We start from the raw sequence: 16388 nt of genomic DNA on the forward strand, positions 1-16388 counted from the left end.
TTTGCCTTATAATGGAGCTTTTTGCCCCTGCAAATAATTGGAGACACCACCCTCCAACAAAAACATCTGTTGTTCCAGTCCCCCAAACCATTTCCAAACACCAGACTTTCCCTTGAGAGTGGAACTTACATAAAATTTGAAAATTCAATTGATGTGCTACTTTGTTTTTTCACGGAGTTTATCAATACTTAAAATTGTTTTTGACTCTTTAAAAAGCTATATATCTCATTTATCTTAGATAATGGAGAAATCAGCAAAATAAAAGGCTAAGTCTCCACAATTGTCAACTTATAAATTCAGTGTGTTCTATAGGTTGGTAACCTGAAATGCATTTTTCATTTAAAAACAATGCTGTTAATGACTGTTGAGTTTGGAACTGGTTCACAAAATCATATGTAAATTAGTGTGCCTCCAGAACAATTATAGGTAGTGTGGATATGAGCCCTAGATCCTGGGAAGAGAGAATAAGAAGTTTGTTTTTTTTTTTTTTCTTCTTCTTCTCCTTTTGCAATATCAAATTAGGCAAGGTATATTTTGCCTCTTCTACTAACTTTTATGAACCAATTCCTCAAATCCTAGCGCTCTATTCCTACAATAATGTGCGCATAGTTTTCCTAAGGCCTTTTCCCTTTCCTTCCCTAAGGACAACACACAAATTCCAGGGTAAGCCCCAAACACTCTATGATCAAAGATTACTCATCTCATCTCTGCACATCTAGGCTATTTACTCTAGATCTATTTGCCATTTTTCAAAATGCTAAGGCTTATTGGCCCAAATTAATCTCTAAATGGTGGGACTTTGGACAGTGTTGCTTGAAGGATCTTAAGCAGTGACAGAGAAACTATTTGGGCAGGAGCAACAAACAAGTAGATCAGCAAACACTGAGATCCGGTATGTAGGGTACAAAAAATTGCATATTTTGACTTCGAGAGTGCCTTTCCTTTTTCACAAACTCCATAGTATGTTTTTTTGTTTTCATGAAAATTTTTTTCACCAGCAGTGATGGACTAGAGGAAAATTGCTAAGGTAAACAGTTATCCATCAGTGATATTTTTCTTCTTCAAGGATATATTTACCCACTTGATAGATATTACATACTTCAAAAGTTCTCCATTCATAATAATATTAATGACAATATGTGTGAATTGGGAAACTTTATTTTTGACTTTCATTTTGAAAATCTTTATAAAATCCTTTAAACTTGTTAAAAATATACACATAGACACACAATGATGATGTAGATGGACTTTCATATCAGTGACCTGTCCTAAGACTACAGCTGCACAAAAAAAGATTTGCAAAATCTTTGAGCTATATTTTAATACACTTCAAAACCAATACTTTGAAGACAAAGAAGCAATAAATCAACCATGATCCTTATTAAGATTTGCTCGTTAATATACTTTTCTTTAAGACTAACAGTCAAGTCTGCTTTACAACAACATACTGAAATGCAATTTAAGAAAATACACTTTGCTCTAATTAAAACATTTTTTTCCTGGAGCATTCTCATATCCATTGTGATATTTGCAGTCTTGGTAGCTGATGTACATTTCCCCAGAAAAGGTTATGCTAGGTTTGCAGATGTGCATTCTGAAAACTGCCAGAGTTTGAACTCTTGCTGCCTGAAAGAGCACGTGAATGCTGGATCCTGTCACCAGGTGAGCTCAGTGCTCCAGCTTTTATAAAACACCTGGATTGCAGTGTATTTCCTGCAAAATTCTACGAAGGAGATTTTCCAAGACTCCAGTCCCCTAGTAATGGCATAAAAAATCATTTCTGTACCATATAGAACACCCAAGATGTTCACCTGAGTTACTTACTTGTGTTAATATGATCAGACTTGCTGCTCTTTGGGGCTGGTCTCTCACATTGTGTACCTGACCAATTGGTGGAGCATCTAGAAAAATAAAAAAGAAAAAAAAAAAAGAAAGAAAAATTGGGTTCATAACAAAACTCACAAATCTGCTAATGTAGTAACTTCAACCAAATGAAATGGAGAAGCCAGCCATCACAGATACATAAATATTAGGTAGAGAGTTCTGCCAATGTTCTGTGTATTGCCAGTATGCTGAGGGTAACTTCAACTGGACTTCACTTGTTGAAATACTTTTTTAAAATTTAGGTTTATAGTAATTTTCCTTATCCTATGTTAAATCTTAAATTTAGCTTATTTTATAGCAAAACTGAAATCTTAATTAAGAATTGGGAGTTAAGAAGTACTGAAAATTATAAGTAGCCATGATAAAAACTGAGTTTGCCTGTCAAGCAAATCCATCCTTATTAAGTTTCTGGGAATTTTCCCCCTGCCTTGCTCTATGTCCAAGGTGTAATTAACCATTGAACAGCAAATGCTCATCTGTCTCATCGAGCTGCAGAATTTCTACTCTTCTAATCACAGATAGGGAAATGCAGTCAATTCCCATTTAAAATCATACTTTTATTCCTATGGAATCAAGACAGTGTGCCCAAGTTTTTAGTGGGAGAAGTTGTCTTCCCCATGTAGGTACCATGACACTATGATGAGAAGTCTAGCAGAGGATGAAAACAATAGATCTGATTAAAATCTTTTATTTAAACATAAATCTCAGCCATATAATTAGCTGGATACATCAAAATAAATGCTGGAATGGTTTTATCTATGTTTAAATAATGCCTATTGGCTAACACAAGATGCCTCTGTGCATCTGTCAGAGGAAATCCACAGAGAGACCATTTAATTGGCTTCAGTTCTTATTTAAAATGATTGTCAAATGCCACCATGTTAAGAATAGTTGCACACAATAAAAGAACAGCTTCCAGAACCATTCCAAATAGATTTCTCTGGGCATGGTAGCCAAACTAAATAACTGCAATTTCTAGGTTTCTGCCAGTTCTGTCATAGCCAATTCAGATAGCTGAAGCTGTTGTTGGAACTAGGCTTTGGTGATGCCATGTGAATTATCTGGGATACTCGTGAGGACAGTGTTGGCTCTCCTAACACGTGGGCAAAATCTTATAAAATCATCATGACTGAAAAACTCAAATCATGAAAACAAAAATTTATTTCATTAAAGCATATATTAATGTCAGCATAATTGACAATAATGTTATAATTCAAGAATATAGATATTTGATTAATAATGATATTGTAAAAGTATGAGTATGGATTATGGTTTAAATGAAAATTAATATATTATTAGGGCATCATTTATGTATCGTCTTACCTTTTTGTTTAGATTCTTTATAAAAAGCTTACATATGTATTTCCTATACACATTTACTATATACCATAATGCAATAAATCACTAAAATAGATAAATAAATTTTAAGACCAGGTCAGTGACTCTGTCTACATTCCTGAAGTGAGGTAATGGAATGAGCACATTTTCACATAATTATAATAAAGTGGACAATGGATAAAATCACCGATTTTTAAAAACAATTTTCCCTCAGTTGTGGTTTTGCAGATGAATGATCTAGAAAATTGTTCCAATTCTTTTCAGTTTCTAATTCTTGACACAGTCCACCGATAATTCAAAAATAAGGTGTTTAGGATGATCTAGTAAATATGTTGTTGGAGTGAATTCTGATCATTGCAAAATTCTTTTTTTTATATATAGCTTTACGTTTGTCAATCTTCCTGAGGATGTTTTACATATTCCAATGGGGAAAAAAAAAAACAATACTGATTGCTCAATAATTTTATTATAGTGCTTATGTATAGAAGGCTATTTTTGTGCTGGCATATTGAATTACTGATTAAAATATAAAAATTGGCTCTTTACATTACCTACTTTGATAAACAAACCAAACCAAACCAAAAGACACCTAAATCAGGGCTCATTTTAAATAAGAGGAATGACCTGAGATACACTTTATTATGTTATTACTAGAGATAAGAACCTCTGGGCTCATCATTACACTGAGATGCTGAGAAGTCAAAAAATGGAACTGCTCAGAGTTGGGAGGATTAAATGCTAATTGACCAGATTATGTTCTGACATGAACATCATGCATCCTGAGTACTTTAGGAAGTTATGAAAAATACGGCTTTATAACTCCAGAAGAGGAAAGAGAGATATTTAAACAAAGAAGATAAGGATAGTGTGATTCTTAATTCCAAACTCTGGAATTATTTAGGTAGGACAGGTGGTATTTGTCAACAGTACCGAGTATCTATTTTATCCATAGCTTGGAACCCAGTATTTATGATGGATAAAAGAAATCACCTGCTCATGGTAATAAAGCTCTCTTCTTTTAAATTGTGGAACCACATTTAAATTTTTAATCTTCAGGGAATATTTTACTTATTACATACTGGAAATAACTCTCAACGACTATGTGGGAGAAATAATTAATTTTAACAGTTATACATCTTAATCGGCTGATGATCACCTTGCAATTTTCCCTATACTCCTTATAAAGCAATGTTTTATGGCCAAAGATAAAATATGTTCCACTGTTCTACATTTGTTATAGTTTTAAAAAATAATCTCTTTTGAGATATTAAGTCAAATAGAAATCATTATTCTTGTTGCCTACCTTACTACCTTACAAAATGACTACTTAAGGCATTTGCTGCTCCATGAGTTCTTCTTCCAGTGGTTGATTTAAGACCAAGTATTTTTACCATCTTTATAGGAATTCATAAATCTTCATACTCTGAGTAGACTACAATGGTCAAAGCCATTAATGGCAGGGCATTTAGGAATCAGAATGTCTGAAGATCATCAAAATTTCCTGTCCAATTCCTCACTGAATCATTTGCATTATCATGCTGACTATAATATCCCTGGCATCTGTCTCTTTTTCATTATTCCTCAAACAAAATCCACAGTCCATGCCATGGTCATTTTTAATCTGTACTGGTGCAATCCACTGCTTCCTGCTAGTCATCCTCAGACAATTGTGTGGTGCAGAGGGAGGGAATATCCAAGCAGACTCCTGCTGAGTGCAGAGCCCAGCACGAGGCCCTATCTCACAAGGCATGATATTATGGTCTTTGCAGAAACCAAGATTTGGATGTTTAACTGACTGAGCCACTCAGCAATCCCCCCCCCCTTTTTATTTCTTACCAGCACAAACACCTCTATGTCATTCCTTTTACACTTATTCTATAGGGTATTTCTTACTATCCTTAACCTTAGGACAATAAAAATCACCTTCTTTTTCTTATATGTTTATCACTATGACAGTCTGAATTATTTAACTTTTTAAATACTTCGGTGAATTTTAACTAGGTATTGTTGGAACACGGATACAGAAAGAGAGAAAGAGGTAGAGAGAGGCTTATTTATTTAAACTATCTTTTATCCTTCTTTTTTTCCATCATCATATAAAGATATTGTGTCGGGCAGGGTTTTTTTTTTATCATTTTATTTTTTTTCCCATCATGATAAATGTACTGTTAAATGCCCATCCTCTATTTCTCCCATCGTCCCACCAACCTCCCCTCTGGTAACCATCAGTTTGTTCTCTGTCATTAAGAGTCTGTTTCCTGGTTTGTCTCCTCTCTTTTTTTCTTTGCTCATTTGTTTTGTTTCTTAAATACCACACATGAGTGAAATCATATGGTATCTGTCTTGCTCTGACTGACTTATTTCACTTAGCATTATACTGTCTATGTTGTTGCAAATGGCAAGATTTCATTCTTTTTTTTATGGCCCCTAGCAGTTTCTTGAAGTCAATAGCTGCCTGGTAAAGCTTTACAGATTTCACACTGTTTTTGACTTCTTCCCTTCTCTCTAAGGCTATTGACATTAAAAAAAAAAAAAAGATTATTTACTGCTGCATTGTTTTCTTAATCTTATTCTTCCCCTTTCATTATAGCTATATGTATAAAAGTCTTAATTATGACATTTTATATTTCATTTATGTTCTACATTAGTATGATTAGCAAACTGAAAAAAATGCTAAAATTGAAATTTTAGAGTCCCAAATACCAGAGGTTTTCATTAAGCCGCTTGAAGTTTGGGCCAGAAATCTTTATTTTAGTGAAGTGATTCTGATGCAAGTAATTCACAAATCACACTTCAAGAAATATTTGAGACAAATTATTATTATAGTCCCACAGACCTTGTTCTTATATCAAACATTATTTGATTTTTTAAAAAGTTTTTATGATGAAAATAATAATATGCATGCCCAGAATGATTGTTCAAAAAATTAAATTATATTGGTAGAAGTTCTTTACATAGAGTACTAGAAAGCTGAATGGGTTTTTCATTTCGGTAACTAATTCTCATCTGAATGTTACCATATGAAATGTGTAGTTAGTTGATTTACTGTGTCCTTTAAAAGTTTGTGAAATTATTATATATTTACTATATACTCTGCTTCAATTGTAATATTCTGAAGCACAAGGGAATATCTTTGTGTAAAGGCAACAGTATAGCAGATATTACTAGCAAGAAGAGTAAACATTTTTATAATATCAAAATCAGTTTGGCATATATAAGGGCGATAAAAAATAATCTTTACATTTAAGCATAGATATAAGACATATAATTAAACTGTCCAAAATAGTGCTAGTTCTGAAGTAGTACAGTGATTGAGGATTGAGAATATCAGGTATAAAATACTAAAGGTGTATTAAAATCTGATATATTGCCTTTCACCATGTAACAATGATCAACTTACATGGACCACAAATGTCATTTTGCAGAAATGTGGTTTAGAGTCACCAGCTTTGGGAGAACTTCAAAATAAAATAATGAGATTAATATCCACTCCCTCTTTTCATCAAATTTAAAGGTCATGGGACTCTTCTGACCAAAGTAAAATTCAAAGGTGAACCTTCAAGCAATTTGGAATTGAATTTCTCCTCTTCTATATAGGCTGCCCTTATTAACCATGAAGATGGAGACATTCAGAAAGAAAAAAAAAAAATCTCACAGCGGGGAAAATGGCACAAAGGGATTAAGGAAACCTTAGAAAACTTGTGCATAGTGTCATGCATCCTTTAGTGCTCCAAGAACTTCAATAAAAAAATGAAAAATATTAAATTTTGTGCACCAGATTTGTATAGTAGTATTTCCATATTTATGTAAAGAAAATTTAAAAAAATAAAAGTCATTACCAAAATATTTTTTTCCAGTTAATATTGCAAATTTTAGTCTTTTGGTGTTGACAACACGACTACATTTGCATGGTGTTCCTAACTTTGAATCTCCCTACTTTATGTAGCTCCCAGTACCTTTTGTACCCTTCTCCTTGCAGACAGTAGTATTGCAAAATGTTATATATTTAGACAGATATCTAGATATTTATTCACTTATTTGTTAATTTTACCATAAAGCACTTTTTAATATCTTATTGTTTCACAACTTTCTGAGCTAAAATTATTTCATATATTCACAACCATTCATATTTTTTGTAACACGCCCCCAAAATTTCCTACCCTGACTTTAATGGGAAATTTTGCATAAGGTCCAATTAACATTTGCTGAACTTTGTGCCATCTCTTAGAATAAATATATTCATATGAAAAACACTCTTATTCACTTCTATAATAACCTAGGAGTTGGAATTATTCACTGTGTGAAATGAGGAAGTGCATGTTCAAATAATTTGTCAGGAAAACAAATAGCTAATAGGTGGTAGAAATAAAACATGGTGTTATTATTTCTTCATTGTTTTCTGCAACAATGCCATTCAATGACAATCCTTCTAATTCAGGGCAGGAGTAGGAAGAAATGCTTTTCTTTAGTCCCTCATGCCCAGGAGATCACTGGTCCCTCAATAAGAAAGTCAAAGTGTTGTCTGAACAGAAGGAAATAGTGTATTGTTTTGAGTAGTAAAATGGTAGGAATTACCACATGGGCTCAGAACTGTGGTCAGTAATGTTTAACATTCTGTCTCTATCAGTGACAATGAGGAACATATTATTAAAGAGTGTTTATATCCTTCTTGATATCAACATCACATTTTTATGTTGGTTCCAAAATATTGTAAATATGTTTCATATATCTTTAAATATTCATCACCTATAAATTCATCTATATTATTACTCAGTACGGTTTCGAACTTCCAAAACTATTCACTCTATATTTCACTGACTTGGTATGTTTTACATACAATTTTGTACTCCAATTTCTATTTATGCAGTACTATTCTCTATGTGAATTTAACTGTTACTTCTTACATGGCAACAGCTAGGTATTACCTTGTTCAGTTTTCTTCAGAAAGCTTAAGGTAGTAGCTTAAATTTATGTTTATTTTTATAAGTATACTTGATTCTACTCTATAAGAACATATTATAATGCATAGTTTAAAAATATTACATTAAATCATTGTATTATCTAGTACTGATAAAATTAGTAAGACAAAAATAATCTTTCTTTAATATTAAGAGAATTTGGTCAGAAAGAGTTTTGGTTTCTGCGAAGTGTTAATGTGATAAAGTAAAAAAAAAAAAAGGATATTAAACAAACTCTGACCAACAATTATTTTAGGAAAAGTTAAAATTGATAAGAAATTGAAGAGGTGGCCATGGAAGAAATAAAATTAACAGAATGGATTATTTAAAATGATTTATTTTAAGAAGTAATGAGGACTATAAAACAAAAAATGAAATCTAGTTTGCCAAGTAATTACCCATAAAAGGAAGTTCGTTAGGATTGGGCGGTTTAAGTAGAAATGTTTAAACATAAAATTCTGCACAGGCCACTTGAGCAGAAATGGCACCAAAGTATGAAATGATGACTGAATAAATATATTTAAAAAAAAAAAAAGAATCTCTAGTAATGGAAAGTTATTATGATCTAGATAATCTCCAGAAAATTTTATTGAAAGCAGATCTGAAAAGCATGAGGTGTTTTTAGAGTGAGTAGACAATTTCTACTTCAGTGAATACATTACATGCACCAAATGAAAGGGAAAAGGAATAATCATAAAATTAGTATTAAGTAATATGGTGGATGTAACTGAAGACATAAAAGCAGATGTTAGAAACAGTGGTTACAATGCTACAGCTAAAGGTGGGAGAAAAAACATAATGCATGCTGTAACACCAGCAGAGAGCTCTGTCTACACATAGCCAAGATGAAAGGCCAATCCCACAATTTCTTAAAAAGATAGCAAACCGTGGGGGGGGGGGGGGGGGGAATTCTCTATGCTTCGTGCCATGCACGCAAAGTAACTAGTTTGCCACCTGAATATTTTGTGATTTAGCACAAAATAAGGGTACACAATAAAGAATTTTTCTATTAAAACAACAACAACAAAAAAAACCTCATGAAGGCCCTTCCTAATTCTTAGGGCTTCTGTGGTACAGGATGGTGAAATCTGAAACCAATTATTATGAGGCTGTCTGGCATATCCAACTGCACCTATTAAGTATTGTTCAAGGTATATTAATCCCATGCAAATCTGGGGCAATGGTAGGAAGATCAGGAAGTGTCATCACAAGGTTTTGAGTGTGTGAATGTCTTTAAGTCCAATATAACTTTAATTCTCTAAAAAAATATTTAATTTACTTTATATTGCAGTGCTCATGTGCTGGCATATTGATGTTAGTCATGCTAATTTATAGCCTAAATCATTGAAAAATGATTCTGACATAAAAATGGACTTCTGCTTTCTGGTACAAAGCATACTCTTTGTTCTACTTACAAGATTACTACATATTTACCAAAACGTATCACCAAAGCTTCCCACCAACCATTTGTTGTTAAGCGACCTTGTATTAGTATTGATATCAACTTCCCAATTGCAGCCTTTCAGGCTTCCTTAAAATCTAGGACCTGAACTTTCAAAAGATTTTTTTACATTGAATTTTTTTTTTAAAAAAACAAAACAAGTAATTAAAAAAAAAGACATATGAGAGATTAATTGCTAAAGTCAAGCTTCAGTATGAATTAACAAATTTGTGTATCCTGTATAAATGTTAATTAGTCATACAACAGTCATCAGATTTGTTCAACATTTATAGGAACATGTTGCAGGTAGAAACATAGGCTTTAGGACCAAAGATACCCATTAACACACATTTCTTTCCTAATCCAAGTGTTAGATTACTTTTCTGACTCAAGATGAGGTTTATGCAGGCAATGGGCTAAAAATTGATTCAGAAGGTAGAAACAAATGTCTTCAATAAATCTAAAATGCTATACAATATTATGGTAGTATTTTACATTATGGAGAAAATGGCAATTTGGGGGTAGTTATAAATATTTTTATGTGTTTGATCAACATACAATCATAAGTATGGTATAGTCTATTTGTATTCTCTATTTATATATGCATTAATGAATATCTAAATATGCATTTGCCTATAATTATGCTAGACTATGATTAAATTAAGGTGAAGATTATCTATTATTCATCTTTGTATTCTCTCATTTCTTGAACAGTATCTGGCACATAGTCAATGTGTGTATCTGGTCAATCAGTATCAGCCATTTGACAAAATGAATGAATGAATCCATGAGGCATGGAGGATGCATGGTTGAGCACATACGAATATGCATATTAGAGAAGTTTCATATACATGTGCTGTACTCATTCTATGAAGAATATACAGCACCATTCATAAGAACATGCTTTCAGCTGGTTACCAATCAGTCATTTCTAGCTGACAGGAATATTGATCCACCATGGGAAACACTTCATATGTTAAGAACCACAGTAATAGGCAAATATGTTCTTCCTTCTTTCCTTCTTTCTTTGCTTCCCTTTTCTCTGCCTTCCCCCTTTCATTTATTAATTCTTCCCTTTATAAAATCAGATGACCACATTCTAGCAACCTGGGCATGTAAAAATTTTACTTATTCAATGATACAAATTGTGTGATAATTCAGTTCTTGTCCCAGGATGCAGCCAACAAAGAAATGTTTTTCCTTCCATGACAAAAATTCTAAAAGTACCTGCCTGATGAATACTTTGGCATGGAAACCAGTTATTGATATCAAATTCAATGTAATTTAATTCAATCAATTAATTTAAACTGTTGTCTGAAACTAAAGTGCTGGTATGCTGGGACACAAACGGCATGCATGAATTTTGGAATCAGACAGACCTGTATTGTAATCTATTCTCCTCTCCTCACACAGGATGTATCCTTAGGCAATTCACCCATTTCAGTTTTTAGTTTATAATAACAGAGAGAGTGAGAGAGCGATACTTCCTGCTTTGCCTCTCATGACGTCACCTTTGTTTTCCTCTTAAATCCACTTCATTTTTTACTTTATATGTTACCTTTCTATTTTTTATGTTTTCCTTTTACTGCCTCAAAAGATTTTTCCTCCTTCTTTCCTCCTTTTTTTTGGGGGGGGGTGGAAGGTCAGTTGATTATTATAAAAGCTAAAAAAAATAAATAAAAGCTTCCCTGGGAGATTAAATGACATAATGATGTATATAAAATTTACACATCGTTTAACTTAATTTAACTCAAATGATGATATTGTGATTGTTAAATTATTAAATTTAAAGACTGTATGTATCATGCCAATATCTATATAACTGAAATTTCTGATTTGTATGCCCCCTGAAGAAGTAGTAGGCTTAAGGTTTTGTACTCCTTTAACATAATGACTTCTTTCTGTTACTATCTTACTATAAAAAAAGGAGAAAGAACATATTTTCTTGAATAATGATAATATAAAGAATCTTTAATTTACTTTTTAATCCTAAATCAATGTTGCTAGTTAAACCATATGTGCCTGATCCTTTTCTTAGAAGCGTATAAAATTAGTCTGGGATCAGGTACTAGGTCGAAGATTGACTGGTCTAGTTTTCTTGACTTGTTCCAGCATGGAATATGAGCAAGAAATAAATCTCTGTTGTTAAAAGCACCTGAAATTGTGGTTATTTTCTATAGCAGTAAAATCTGGGGAAACCAGTCTAAATAGAAAGGAAAAAAAAATTTAAATTGTTAAAGAGGTAACATTAACAAATGAAAATATTATGTAGTTACATTGTATTTGGTTTCTTTGTTTATTCTGATTTGCTGATTATACGAAATCATATATATGATTATATGTCCCCAAATCAAGGGAAGAGAATGTGACAACATCAAAGCTTTATCACAGTTGCCCATATATGTAACTCTGTAATAAATGTTCTTTGTTAAGCAGTGCTACTATACTCTCAAAGCAAAAAGCGGACTTAAAACTTGTACAGAAAGATGTGATATCTGTATTGTGTGTTTTCCCCATGGCGTGGCTAGCATGTGAAAGCTAGGACAAGTTACAGCTTGTTACCTGGGATCATAAAGGATAGATATTGATGTGACAGCTTCTCTTGGCCTTTAGTACTCCAAAAGACATGCACATCTCATATTTTCTGCTTTGAAAATATGCCAAGGGGCAGGAAAGCAAATAAGGAAGGTGCAATGACCTGACTCTTGAATTGTGGACAACACAGGGCGCTGAAGTTGACTTGCTCAATACCCCTGCTGAAAAGTTGTGATCTGTTTGAAATCACTCATGACAAGTTCCTTGGGCTCTTCTCAAATATTCTCTATGGGGCCACAAGGTCGCTGGTCCACATGGAGGAGCGCTGCTCAGCCTGACAACAAGACTGGGGAAGAGCAAAACGTGTAGTTTCCTTTCTGCAAGGCCAGTATTTTGAGAACCTAAGGCCTTAATTAGCTGGAATGTAGAGAATAATTCCTACCTCTTTCAAATTTGTGACAGAAACAGAACTCATTAGCCTCTTCCCAAAAGTCCCAACAAAGGCTTCTCTAGTACTTATACATTTCCTTATGTGTTTCTCTCACCCTCAGGACTTGGAAAATAATGCTGAACTTTTAATAAAATAATTAGATTGGAACAATCACAAAACCAAAGAAAATGACAAAATGCCTAATGCAGATCTCTCTCTTAATGAATGTCCCTTTGGTATATATATATTCGTTTTGCATCCTCCTGCATTTAAAACCTCTACCGCACAAGTGTTTATGAAGCGAATTCCTCTGTGTGTTTTCTAAGGGTAATTTAGGGCAGACCCACTGTCCTTTCTTTCTCAGTATGACTTGAGTTGGGTGTTACTTATTGTAGCTCCCCTCCCAGTTACTATACTTGCACTGCTCGTCTTTTCTTGATGCCACATAGCACCTTATTTTCAATAGCAAGCACTTAAAAAAACAAAACAAAACAAAACCTTTATTTTTCATATTCAGACTCCTAGAAGCCCAAATTATACCAGGTTCTGATCATTTATATCTGGTGTGTTACAACGGCTTTAGGATTTTCCTTTTCAGTTTTTTTTTAATGTTTATGTTGCAGAAAAATACCTATGTTCTTTACATATATTACATTTCTTAATCCTCAGAACAATTTTAGAAAGTGCATGCTATTAGCATTTCCATATTAAGATGACAAACGAACCAGAGGAGAAAAAATGAAACAAGCAAAACAGACTGCAATCCCAAGATAGGATGTCCTCTATTACTTGGCTCTTGTGTGCCTTGTCTACCACAAACCACTTTTAAAAGCTGTTTTTTAATTGAAATATATCTTTGTCCTCTTTTTCATTGCAAATTGGGATTCATTTTTAAAATCTATTTTTTTTTTTTTCAAACCCGTGGCTTCTTGATCCGGCAGAGTACCATGTCATCAAGACCTTTCTGAAACATTCAGATGACTGTGATACTCCATATTTCAAACATTATCAGTGTTCCCCGATTGCTTATGGAATGGATAACAAATTTCTAGCTAAGCATTCTATGTTCCTCAGAATTATTTCACTGTCTAATATTATTGTCCAATCCTCCTTTATAGGCATCATTTATTTACACCACTCAAATCCCCAGGGCCCCTGCCGTATTCCTTCTCCCCTCATCTCTTTCCTCAAATAGACTCAGAGTCCCTCAATGGCAGGGGCTATACCTGACTTTCCTCTTCTTCCCTGTCCATTTTTGATAGAGATATCCAGACTAAAAACAATGAACAAACAAACAAAAGGCAAGAAGAGAGAACAAAAACAAATAAAATTATGTTCTTCTAAGAAGTTAAGATGGTGAATTAAGTCCATTTAGTTCTTTATAGAGAGCTATTTAACCTGAGTTCCAGAGCACTCAGGAAACACCCCAAGGTAGCATTTGATGGAAATCATGATAAAATCAATCACTTTTCTATTTTTTTCCGACTCTTGATTAAATAAAGTAGGGAAAAGGCAGACAATGGAACACTGGGCAACCACTAAGAATAAAAGCATCTAATTATATACGTTGACATGGAATGCTGTTCAGAATGTATTGCAAAGTAGATAAACATAAGAGAGTGTCTATTATATGATTTCATTTTAGTATCTAATAATCTGCAAATGTATATTTGCATTAAGAAACTGAATGAACAGAAACCAAATACAATAGTGGTTATTATTAGGAAATATGGATATTTTGAAAAAAATAGCAGGAAAAATGATCAGGATTGCTGAAACAAATAATATATTATATGTAAAAAAAAAAAAAAGAAGATAGGGGCGCCTGGGTGGCTCAGTCGTTAAGCGTCTGCCTTCGGCTCAGGTCGTGATCCCAGGGTCCTGGGATCGAGCCCCGCATCGGGCTCCCTGCTCTGCAGGAAGCCTGCTTCTCCCTCTCCCACCCCCCCTGCTTGTGTTCCCTCTCTCGCTGTGTCTCTCTCTGTCAAATAAATAAATAAAATCTTTAAAAAAAAAAAAAAGAAGATAATAGGAAGGGAAAAATGAAGGGGGGGAATCGGAGGGGGAGACGAACCATGAGAGACTGTGGACTCTGAGAAACAAACTGAGGGTTCTAGAGGGGAGGGGGTGGGGGGATGGGTTAGCCTGGTGATGGGTATTAAAGAGGGCACGTATTGAATGGAGCACTGGGTGTTATACGCAAACAATGAATCATGGAACACTACATCAAAAAAAAATTAAATAAAAAAGTATTGCTTTTATTTCTAAAATTAAAATTTATGGTCTAATAAAAATAATACATAAGGAAAATGTATTTAATATCTACTTTGAGCTCTTTTATTCTACTCTGAGAAGGAATACTTCAGATAATTTTCTGCCAAAGTCTGTCCAAATGGAGGAAGTATTGACTTTGTTGTCTTTAGGAATATAGAAAACCTTGAATGATTTCTCAAAAAAAAATCATAATATGAAGAAAAGTCAAATAAAAAATGTAGTGTGTACAAAAAACATACATGGAATTCTCAAATCTTTGCTACTCTAACTTCAATGTTAAGATCTTAGCCAAGAACCACTTGCCAAAGGCAGGAACTAGAGTTTGGGATACACAAGAAAACTTCAGGAAATTACCTAAAATAAAATCATACACATAGTGTTACACCACCAAGATTTAAAAATAAAAGCTACTTGTAAGTCTGGATCCATAGTCATGGTTAAACCCAAGCAGAAATAAAGGATCTAATGGCTCTAAACCCACATTTCCAGACTCATCTTATGTGTGTTCATACAACATCTCTTTCCTATGGAGGATTTTATATATACATACTAGAATTATTTTTCTAAAAAAGAAAAATCTAAGGCTTAGAGAAGCCAATAGGCCACACCAAAAATAACTGGAGGAATGAGTATATGAATCCAGGGAAGCATGATCCCAAACCCATGCTCTTTCCACTTGTTGTATCTTGCAGAATCAACAGATTTTCCTTACTGTCTGTCTCACTTTGATGATGATAGTACCAGCCAATAAGTGGATCTCTCTGGTACTGTTAATACAAGACACCCATGTGAGCAGAATAAGGATTTGAATATGCATTCAAAATCCAGACAACAGAAAGGAGAGTTCTAAAGGGAGGAATCCTTGACATCTTCATTATCGTATATGATATTTTTTCATGAATCCTTAAACACTGGTTATTTATACACAGGAGAATTTTTTTTTAAGTATATTTGAGTATCTTCCTAGTCTTTAGTGGGATGGGTCTGCTGTGGAGCCTACCTCTGGAGGCTAGAAGCCTGAGATCAAGGTGTCAGCAGGTTTGGTTTCTTCTGAGGCCCCTCTCCTAAGCTTATTTTTTAAAATTTTATTTTATTTCATTTATTTATTTATTAAATTTATTTTTTAAATATTTATTTATTTATTTGAGAGAGAGGGAGGGAGACAGAGAAAGAGGAAGACAGAGTGTGTGCTTGGGGGGGAGGGGCAAAGGGAGATGGAGAGAGAAACTTAAGCAGACTCCATGTTGGGTGTAGAGGTGGACACAGGGGCTCAATCTCACAACCCTGAGACCCTGACCTGAGCCGAAACCAAGAGTTGGACACTTAACCGACTTTTGTCACCCAGTGCCCCATCTTCTAAGCTTATAGATGACCATTTTCATTCTGTCTTCACATGGTCCCCCCACTCACCATGTGCCTGTATCCTATATCCTCTTGTAAAGACACCAGTCGTGTTAGGATATAGGCCCATGCTAACAATGCCTATTTAAAGGCCAAATAAAGTCACTTTTTGAGGTATTGAGTCTTA

The 16388-nt window shown here is 33.9% G+C and overlaps 1 protein-coding gene across 1 annotated transcript in view; it reads right to left on the reverse strand.

Annotated features, from left to right (window-relative positions):
- LRP1B (LDL receptor related protein 1B) overlaps nucleotides 1–16388 on the reverse strand; it is a 1499204-nt gene that overhangs the window by 11574 nt on the left and 1471242 nt on the right. Inside the window, exon 87 of the mRNA XM_044913608.1 lies at nucleotides 1825–1901. Coding sequence (XP_044769543.1) covers nucleotides 1825–1901 — 77 coding nt within the window. The remainder of the gene's footprint in view (nucleotides 1–1824; nucleotides 1902–16388) is intronic.

This window comes from Neomonachus schauinslandi, chromosome 3 (genome assembly GCF_002201575.2).
Source record: "Neomonachus schauinslandi chromosome 3, ASM220157v2, whole genome shotgun sequence".
Taxonomy (NCBI): Eukaryota; Metazoa; Chordata; class Mammalia; order Carnivora; family Phocidae; genus Neomonachus; species Neomonachus schauinslandi.